The sequence below is a fragment of the Nematolebias whitei genome, chromosome 11 (genome assembly GCF_014905685.2).
Source record: "Nematolebias whitei isolate Nwh7 chromosome 11, NemWhi1, whole genome shotgun sequence".
In the NCBI taxonomy this organism is placed as follows: domain Eukaryota; kingdom Metazoa; phylum Chordata; class Actinopteri; order Cyprinodontiformes; family Rivulidae; genus Nematolebias; species Nematolebias whitei.
Window position 1 is genome coordinate 19,275,148 of NC_056508.1, and position 10,659 is coordinate 19,285,806.

At 37.7% G+C, this 10,659-nt stretch overlaps 1 protein-coding gene across 1 annotated transcript in view; it reads right to left on the reverse strand.

Moving 5' to 3' along the window:
* Positions 1–1,291: 1,291 nt before the first annotated feature.
* Positions 1,292–10,659, reverse strand: part of spo11 (SPO11 initiator of meiotic double stranded breaks) — a 10,202-nt gene continuing 834 nt past the window's right edge. Inside the window, exons 2-13 of the mRNA XM_037683974.1 lie at positions 10,495–10,608; positions 9,374–9,462; positions 8,962–9,028; positions 8,728–8,836; positions 8,314–8,400; positions 6,432–6,468; positions 6,200–6,309; positions 6,001–6,100; positions 5,580–5,617; positions 5,223–5,299; positions 4,765–4,876; positions 1,292–1,411 (exon numbers count right to left, since the gene is read on the reverse strand). Of these exons, the coding sequence (XP_037539902.1) occupies positions 1,292–1,411; positions 4,765–4,876; positions 5,223–5,299; positions 5,580–5,617; positions 6,001–6,100; positions 6,200–6,309; positions 6,432–6,468; positions 8,314–8,400; positions 8,728–8,836; positions 8,962–9,028; positions 9,374–9,462; positions 10,495–10,608 (1,060 nt within the window). The remainder of the gene's footprint in view (positions 1,412–4,764; positions 4,877–5,222; positions 5,300–5,579; positions 5,618–6,000; positions 6,101–6,199; positions 6,310–6,431; positions 6,469–8,313; positions 8,401–8,727; positions 8,837–8,961; positions 9,029–9,373; positions 9,463–10,494; positions 10,609–10,659) is intronic.

Below are 10,659 nucleotides of genomic sequence, written 5' to 3' on the forward strand. Positions count from 1 at the left end.
CATTTGTAGCTCATGTCTGGAGTTAATCAGCTGATCAGGGTGGGACACCAGGAGTTCAAAATATTGAACCTCTTCATGATAGTCTAACTTTTTGAGACACAGAATTTTGTTTTTTCATTATCTGTAAGCCAGAATCATCAAAATGACGAGAAATAAAGGCTTAAAATATTTTATTTATTAACCTTTATTTAACCAGGCAAATCCCATTGAGATCAGATCTTTTGCCAGGGAGGCCTTAGATTCATTATTTGTGTAATGAATCTATGTAATATATGAGTTTCACTTTCTGAAATGGCTGACAAAAAAAATTGAACTTTTTCACAATATTATAAGTTTTTAGATGCACCTGTAGGTTAGCTTCAAAAGTTAGCATGCAACATGTTGTAGAGTGCTATTAGCATAATATAATAACAAATTTGCCACAGCTGATTTAGGTGTGAAACTACTTTTTACTCATACACCGCTCCAAACAGCACTAACGTTTCAGATATGACTTCCTGCAGGTAATCATCTAAAAGCATCTGAAATGTGCTCGACCTCGACCACACCATCAGTGCTGCATGTACTTACAAAGACCAGTGCACAAAGAAAACGTTTTAGTTTGGTTACTTTAATCTGGTGCCAACACAGATTTGATTTTAAAGAATAAAAGCAGGACTTTTAAGTTTTATAATATTCCACTTAACCTAATTAAATGAATACTGTATTTCTTTCATGAAAATATTGGTAATTTTTATTATTATTTAAAGACACTTTTAAAGTACCTCTATACCCATTTTTTGGGATTAAAAAATAAAAGCTTTTAGAGCTTTTAATATAAAGCGCAATACAGTAGTCCCTCGCTACTTCACGGTTCTTCACTTATCGCAGGGCTTCAGGGTACAGACCCCCGCGATAAACGAGGGACTACTGTAACTCAAGTAGGTCCATGTTAGAAACATTGACAATGGGCTTTTAAAATCATATAAAAAGGATTAGTTGAAATGTTTTTTTCTGTAATAAAAATAAACAAAAAAAACAAGTTTCCCCCCTGAACATGGTACTGACTAACAAGTGCTGCATGTTTTAACCCCCTAACAATGATGCAAAAACAAACAGTACTTTATGTGGTCAAAGCAATCTCACAGATTTTAATACAGTACATTTCTGAGAAGGTTGTAGTACACAAACAAAAGTAAATATATATTCTGAAATAATATTCCAAACAAACATGGGTGGTTACTTTTTAGTCTATCCAACAAGGTGACGTGGTCAGCAGTTCACATATTATCCCAGAGCAGCAGCTTCGTGCTCAAACCCAGCCTCCGTAGAGAAGCTTGTTAGGCAGGTAGATGTTGGTGAGGAAGTCAGGATCTATGGCAGCCAGGGACTGAATCTCAGCCTTGACCTTACTCTGCTGCATCAGTTCCAGCTGCAGCAAGAGCAAACAAACAGCTGTAAGGAGCCCGTGAGAGGAAGCTGGTTTAACGCGAGGATCATTAGGTGTTTAACAGCCACGATGAAACATCCCAGGTCCTCACTATCAGTGATCTGAGAGTGGTCACACTCATTCCTCTGCTGTGTCTCACATGAATGATGCTAGTGTGAATGTCACACGTATATACTGTACATAGCTTCTTTAAAAAAAATCTTAAACAAAGGGCTCTACAGTTATGCCAGACACGATGAAATAACATCTAACACAATCAAATCTGAAATGAAGTGAATGGACATGGAGGTTGACGATCATACCTGCTGATGTGATTTTATCAGCAACACCAGTTAACCAAACTCGTTGCAGCTCATTGTCTCGAGAAAACATGACGTTATCTAAAATGAAGGCAGTTTTTCCTCAGAAACGAGACTATTACGGTGTAAATATGAGTGTTGTTGTGTCCCATCTAGTTTGCTAGTTTATTAATGTGTATACTAGTTTACACATTTAGTATCCCTGTCATGACACTTGGAGATGGTCTGCATCAATGAGTTAATCAGTGCTGGATGTTCCTCTGATGGGACATTTTCTGCTCCAATCCACCGTCAGCACAAGTCCTGACTGCTGCAGCAGTAAATCGTTTCATTGTGATTAGTTGAAATATTTTCTAATAACCAAAAGAAAACATGATTTTTTTAAGTAAAAAAAAATAAAAATTCACCAAGAAGAGCACAGTAAAATAAGTAAGTCAATACAGCACATGGAAAGAACGTAAAAAATACATTTATAGTTAGATTAGAGTGGAACGGCACACCAAAAACGTTCATTATGGACCTTTTAGTTTGGCATATGTGGTTTTAAACGTGTGCACATCCAGAATGTTTATGTGCAGACCTCTACACTCCTTGTGCTACTTTAAAAAGTCACACGTGAAGTGACTCAGCAACAAGAACAGCATGGAGAACAGACAGACCAGAGCTTGGAGATTCCTCACCGTCATGCATGCTGTTAGGGAACATTATATATTTTTTTAAGAAAGTAAGGTAGCTCATACAAAAGTTTTATGGTGTCGTTATTAAACTGTGTGTAGCTGGTTCCACATTAAACCTGATTACTCACATGCCACAGCCTCACCTGAACGTACACTGGCATGTAGAAAATACTAACTAAAGTCCAAACCTAGCTACCTGGAGCTTTCAAACAGCTCTTCACCAACAACACAGACTGGACCAAGTTCATAACAAATGCCAAAGTTTTCAAAGCAGCAGACATGTGGCCATATGCTGTTGTCAAAAACGTCTGAAAGTAACAACCCCAAGTTCCCTCTCGTCAGTAATAAAGTCTGCAAATCATACCAGCTTTAAATAGGCAAGTATTAGCTACAGTCATCCACAACTTCTCCAAATTATCAACCATATGTGTCTAAAAGTATGAGCAATACATTTGTTTATCTTAGTGTATCTGTACCACAAAATGTATCAGATCATGACTTGAACACAGAGTCATGACATGTGTACCGTTACAGCCCTCATCTCTATGCAAGTCCTCTCTTGGCTTCTTGTCTGTCCAAACAGGTCTCACTTGTATATGAGTCTTGGAGCTCAATGTGATTATCTGTATAAATAAAAGGTTGAATGAAATAAAACAAGTGGCTTCCATATACAGTATCACAATCACACCATTGGTTGGTTCACTATCTATCTCTCAGATCAGAGGCAATATGTTCAACATAATGGTATTTCTTCCAGTTATTTAACGGTTAACAATGGTGCACCACAAGGCTCAGTCTTTGGACCCACCCACTTCACAATCTACATAAGTAATTTAGGTCAGACCATCCCTGATGCATCTTTACATTTTTATGCTGATGACACAGTTGTTTATTGTCGAGCTAAAACAGTTACTAAGGTTTTCCAGCTTTTGTAATCCATTTTTGACATCATTCAATCAGATTTGTTCCATCTCGAACTTGTCCTAAACGCCGACAAAACCAAAGGGATGTTGTCTTCAAACAGGAAATTGATCCCAGCAGTTATTCCCGATTTTATCTTTGAGTGGTGCTCCTATTGAGCTTGTCGATTCCTACAAATATTTGAGTATTTTGGTTCATTCGCATCTCTCTTTTAAGCTCTACGTGGAAAACTTGGTAAGGAAACTGAAAGTTAAACTGGGTTTCTTTTTCAGAAACAGATCCTGTCTAACTCTGAATGCTAGAAAACACCTTGTAACTGACTTTCCTTCCCTCCATTGACTATGGTGACATTATTTACATGAACGCTCCTACAAGCACCCTGCAGATAATGGACGCCATCTATCACGGTGCACTAAGATTCATAACTGACTGTAACTATCATACCCACCACTGCACCCTGTATTCACTGGTTCACTGAACACCATTAACTTCACTCAGACTCTCTCACTGGTACATTTTCATCTTTAAATCACTTCTTGGTCTGCTGCCTTCATACATCTCCTCCTACATGTGTGAGTGCAGCTACAGCGTGCGCTCTCAGGACATTATTACACGCAGTGTTCCCTCAGTATAGACAGAACTTGACAAAAGGGACTTCTCCTACTCCGCTCCTGTTTCCTGGAACATCTTGTAAAAAGATCTGAAGTTCTCGACCTTGACCTCTCTAAAAGTGGCTTCAAACATCTGTTAAGTTCCTGACAAAAACCAACACAGACATGTTCCTGTTTTTAGTATTTTACACCGCCTTACAATAGAGCTGTTTTTGTTTAACTTATTTAATACAATTTTCTTTAATTTTTGTTGAATTTATTCTTCTCAATTTATAAGCTTTCTTTTATGATTGTCTACTGTTGTCATCATTCTTTATATATATATATATATATATATATATAAATAAATAAAAAAATCAGGTCTTGCTTGTAAACGAGTCCCTGAGGCTCAATGAGACTAACCTGTACAAATAAAGGTTGAATGAATAAATGGGAATTAAGAAATACAATAGAGCAAAAACAACAATTGCAAACATGTAGACTTTTAGGAAATAACTTTTTTATCTAAATATTCAGACTCAGAAGCATTTTCAAAAAGATTTTTTAAAGCTCAGGGACTTTTTGTTGTGTTAAAAATAAAGTTCCCAGCATTTTTGCTCCTTTTGTTTAATATAAATTTTACTCTTCAGAAGAAAACTTTTTTCAGCCTGGAGGTTTGCATAGCATTTATTACAGCTAATCTTCACAGTATTGTCTACTCAATTTTTCAAATAATTATAATTGTTTAAACTAGACTTTACCATGTACCAGTTCAAAAATAAATCTACCCTACATCAGATTTCAGGATTAATTTCTATCTTGTTTAATTTATTTTTTTCTTCACTCACCTCTTTCTGCCATTCCGGCTGGTTGGTTAAGTACGATCTCTTCAGCAGACTGTTCAGTTTGCTTTCATCTCTCTTGGTGAGGGGAATCAAGGACTCCTCGGGAACTCGTAACCTAAAACAGACAGTTTGATTTTATAGTATTTGACTAATTAACCTAAAAATGATACAACCAACATTGTTTCTGCATTTTCAACAATCAAAGTGGAGATAAAAAAAAAAAAAAAAGACTGTAGACACTGCAATTACATGCATCTTAAAATGCCTTTTCTCCTAAATTTGCTCGAGTTGATGTATACTTAAAACACCATATACTCCTAACAAAGTGCCTTGAGAGGAACAAAAAAAAAAAGAGTTAAGCGGCAACAGAAACCAAAACAAACACTCTAAATGTCCCCAGAATACAATCCCAATTGGAGGCAGCAGAAGGAAGTAGGAAGTTGTGAAGGTTGAGTCCAAACCTCTGCAGGTCGGAGGGGAGGAGGCCTAGCCACATAACGCTCGGGACGGTCAGACTGTGGGCCTCAAATGACATTGCCTGTGGAGAAAGAAAACCCACATTCACACACCCAGCCATACAAAATGTCTCCAATAAACACACAGATAATCAGAGCTGTGCCTAGCAAAGTGTTCAGTGAGTGCAGGGTAAAGCAAGTAGGACTCTCTATAACAACAGGTCAGATGTTTGGAAAGGTTTAATTGGCCTTTTCAGATTAAAAAGCCGGGGCATCATAAGTACATTCTGCCAACAGAAAGACACTGAAAAGGCCAGAGCAGACAAAGTAGAGAACATAAATAACTGGCATAAAGAAACTCACCACCGATCCGTATTTGTAGACACACATGATCTCAATGCCTAAAAGAAAAATCAAAGGAAGAGACAGAGACAAGCTGCAATCACAGACATACCAGAGTAATTACCTCCCTAGATGTGTACCAGAGCTTACAACAAAGTCAAGCATTACATCTGTGCCTCGCCGTGACAAAAAAAAAACAAATAATCCAAAGGTACGGAGACTAGAGGAAACTGAGCCATCCCACCTGAACAATGCCAAAACACACCAGAGCATTCTGGACAGGAGCTAATAAGACATGCAATTAATATGTACTAGTATGTAATATGTACGTACTATGACATGCAACAAGTGTGTGAAGATGAACGGAAAGATGGGATAATGTGGTGATCTATGTGAAGTGTGTGTGTTTGCACTGATTTGCAGCCAGACAAATCATCCATACCGTGAGGGTCAGCGTCCACCAGAGCAAAGGTGGGGATGTGCAGCGTGTCCCAAAGTTTTCTCACCATCAACCTGCTGTTCACGTCAGGCACACCTTTACCCTGACCCACAGGAACGTGATACGTTTAATGCAAGTTAGGTTACATCCGCAACAGCAGTGGTTTCACAAAAAAACAAAGAAAGGAAAAAAGTCATCCAACTGTAATTATGATGCAAGGAGACATCTTTGTGCAAAAGTCATCATCCAGCAGTCTCTGGAACGTTGCATCTTTTTCAACGATCAGGACAAATTTTGCAGATGATACGATATCTGAGTGCAGTCGAGGAAAAAAAAAATATATATATATATCACACAAACTGCAATGAAACACACATTATACTGTTGAAAAGAAAATAGAGAATCCATGTTTTGAGTGAAATAATGAAGGATACTCCTGATCCCACTGATGTTTGATGAAACTGGAATAGCCTGAAAACAAAATGGATGACCACAGATAAGCGATTTAAAGTTTGTTTAATTTACAGTGAAGCCCTCTGTAGTAGCGGAGAGCAACTTTAGGCCAAGATATGCAGGAATAACGTGAAACATTTTAACATTAACCCAATAACGGTCAATCAGGTCAACTGGACAGTTTCTTTTTTGTGGAAAGACGTTTCGCCCTCTATCTGGAAACGACTTTCTACGGAAAAGAAACTGTCCAGATGATCTGACTGACCATTATTGGATTTTGTACCTCGATGATTGAGCATGAACTTTGATATTTTAACATTAAACAACCAAATAAAAAGTGCCAATGAGGGGAATAAAACAAACAGCAAAAAAAAAAAAAAAAAAAAAGGTTGTTTAGGTTTGTGCAAAAAAATGCTAATCAGATAGGAGGTTTATAAAACATGCAAGACAGAACGGATTCCAGCACAACTTTTTGTTACAAACATTAGGCATTTTAGATGTTTCTTTAATTCATCACACCTGATTTAAGCAAATCTGTCATTAACAGGATTCAGCAGAACTTGATGAGTGCTGGTGTGTTGGAGTGGGATATTCTAAAATATACAGGAAGGTGGGCTGGACACTGCTAGTCTTGATCATACACAAATTTACATTTAAAATATGTGGTGTCCTTGTACTTTTACATTATATAAAGTAAATGCATGGACAAAGAAATGTGTGACTTTGCACTGTATATTCCCATCAAGTAGGTGTGCAGCAATAATAAAACTGCCTATTAATAATATACAATCTGAGGTTATTGCGCACCATAATACTGTTTATGCTTTGGGTTTTAGGTAGACATAATTTACTAAATGCGTATTAATATAAATAAGCAGTTAACTGGGGTTTTATTAAACTTTTATAAGATCGTTTCATGTTTGCTTGTTATTTTGTTTCCTAGTGGCAACAGAAACTAAAACATGCTGAGTGGTTCATAACTAGCTGTACCTTCTGCACTCATGACACTGATTTATTCCAAGTCCATCCAGGAAGAGATTTCCTCTGTCTCAGGCTTATGGGTTTCATTTATTTACTCATATTGAAGGTTAATTGTATGAAAAGGCACACCCATTTTTAAATTCTCCTAAAAAGTGACATTTTGCAATACAGTAGTACCTCGTTTATCGCGGGGGATCTGTACCCTTAAGACCCAGGATAAGTGAAAAACTGGCAAGTGAATGAGTATTATTAGTAGTAGTTAATTTTTTATTATTTATATATATGTATATAAAGGCATTTTAAACCCTTTCCACATTCTTGCAATATTCTAAACAATGTTTCTAAACTCTAAACGCTCTAAAAGAGCACAAAATGTCATGATTTCAGCTCTCTGCCTCCTCTGCTCTTTGCCACCTGCAAGCGCTCTTGGCCACGCCCACTTCTCCTCTCTGCATGCTGAACAGCTGATCAGCTGCAGCAGGAAGTTTATCCTGCAGCAGTAAGGGCTGCACAAAGCTGCAGGGTTAATCTTTTTCTGCAGCTCTGGGCTGCACAAATGTGCAGCAGATGCTAAATCATTTAAAATAATTTATTTTAAATAAAAATTTCATGCCGATCGTGCGGCTCATCCATCAATCAGCCAATTGTGAGTCATGTCCAATTTTATTTTGAAAAAACGCGATGGAGCGAGACCGCGATAAACGAACCGTGAAGTAGCGAGGGACTACTGTATATCCTAAATAAAACCACCTGCCACAGAGAAGATTTGTATTGCATTTCTTAAAATTATGCCACGACCTAAATGTAATTTTTCTCTGTGTGATAAAAGAAAAACTTCTTGCTCTTACGGAGCAGTTGGTTTTGATTTGTGGTGGAGCTTACAGCGGAGCTGGAGCGGCAGTCAATCCGTGTACCGTCCTCCTCCAAATAGCACAGTTCACCTGAGATTAAACCCTTGGATGTGGCAAACTACAAAAAAAAAAAAAAAAAAAAAAAAAAAAAAAAAAAACACAATTCAACTCAAGGTTGCACACACACACTGCAGCAATAAATTTTTGACTTCTACATTAATTCTCCCTTTGTTTGATCAGTAAAGCCATATGAACTCCACAGGTGTTTCCTGAGATATGAGGCAGAGCACAAATAAAACACAGCACTAATCTAACAGATTTCATATGTGAGATTTGAGCTTTTTTTCCCAAAACAACTTAGCTGCGAGCTTTTATTTTCAGAGGTTTTCTGCCAAACGGTCGGACAATAATGCAACCCATCTTTCAGATTGAAATGAGCATTTACCACATGCAGTGATCGGCGAGGAATCTTCAGCATGCAGGAGATGTCGTCTATTATCCTGTCCACAGACGTCTGGGACGCAAACAGCCGTGTGTCGTTGTAATATATGTCCCTGTGGGAGCAAATGTTACAGAAATATTCACATTTATGTTTAAAACTGCTTAAAGGAAACAGTTGAAATGTGCATAAGATTAGTTTTATTTGTCTTTGGTGAAAAGTGGATCAATATTAACAGACCTTTTTGTTGCGTACGAGTTGCTCTGCACCAGTTTGTAGACGACAGAGAGGATCTTGAGAATTTGCGCTTCAAAGAGAGAGAACGACTTGGACTTTACTCACAATCTTGAGTTTTAGATCCCATTTATGAGGGGGAGAAACAGAACATAGTCAGTTCTTTTCCATGTGGAGGACTGATCCTTAAAAGCCTCTTTCAACATGTTCTGTCTCTCCAATTTGTCACCTAAAACTAAATCCGACTTTTACTGCCGTCTGAGCAAGTTACCGATACGTTTGTAATGAACACAAATTAAAGCCACATGAGGAACTACACAGCTGGAAAGAGCTTTCAGCTAAAGTAAACAGAAAAAAAAAAAAAAGTTGAACACGAAGCTAAATGCAAATAATAGAAACCTTGTAGGCAACTTCTCACCAAATTTTGTGGCAGATGAAGGGCAGTCGCTCCTAATGGAGATGACAGAATGTTCTGAATTCATCTGAAGTCCAATGGCGCTGTCAAAACTTAGGATGTAAAAGAGGGAACTCATTAAAGACAGATTGTGCGCACTGGGTTTAGCTTTAAATCCAACCTGAAAATTTAAAACTCCTCAGACCCTGAGGGCTACCTCTGAGAAACGTCCTCTTAAACCTCTTGATTCATCTTTAGGACTCTCAGGTTTTTAAAAGGACTGGGCCTAAAAGTTTCTAAACATGAGACAAGCTTTGATTTAAAGCGGACCTGACAGTCCTCTTTGTTCTCAGCATGAAGCCTCTGCATCCCCGTCATTTTAAGGCTCTTTATGTGTTTGTGTGTAAGTGCTGAGCTTTGTAATTCCTTATCTTTTTCGAACAGGAAGCATTTTTACTCCCCGTTTTTCTGACAAAGTTAAAAGATTTTTTTTTTCCCCAACAAACTTGTTCATCTTGTAGTCTGCTAAAGGCACAGCTTATGTAAATCTAATCAGTGCTGACTGACAACTTCCTCTCTAAGGAAATTAAACAAAATACAATTATCTTGTGTGGGCTAAAGGTGCAGATTTGAAAGATGAAAAGGTGAACGAAGACAGGGTTTGGAGATGTTCATTCCACGCAGTCTTAGACAAAAGTGCATGTGGTTCTCAAAAAAAATGAACAGTGCAGCCCAGTTAGAGCTAATACTGTATAACATGTAGGTTAAATGCTACTTTAATAAAAGTTACCACAAGTTAAAAGCAGCTACCAACAAATTTAATCAGAAGGTACACACACACAAAAAAAGAAGTACAAGTAAAACTAAAAATCACAGACAATTGCTGCACAATATATGTAGTTTTACACTTTGATTTCACCACAAAGTGAATCTGTCTCTTGACTGTGACTTCTGTCTGATAACAAGAAGAAAGACCAAGATTAAAAGAAACAAAAAAATTCATCTTCCCACTAGAGCATAATTGTACACGTGTGTTTGTAAAGTGTCACAGAAGAACAAGTGCAGAAAAAGTTCAAGCCTTTACTGGAATCCCACTCCATCTGAGAGAAATATTTTTATATTACAATGTGTTAAAATTAAGTTACCTGACATTGGCCCAACTGGATCTGTTGGGCAGCACCAGAACAGGAGCCTCATTATTGGACAGACTGGTCACTACTCCCAGGATCACACTTTCAATTCTTGATAGAGTTTCACCCCTGGAAATAACAAACACACACACACACACACACACACACACACACACACAC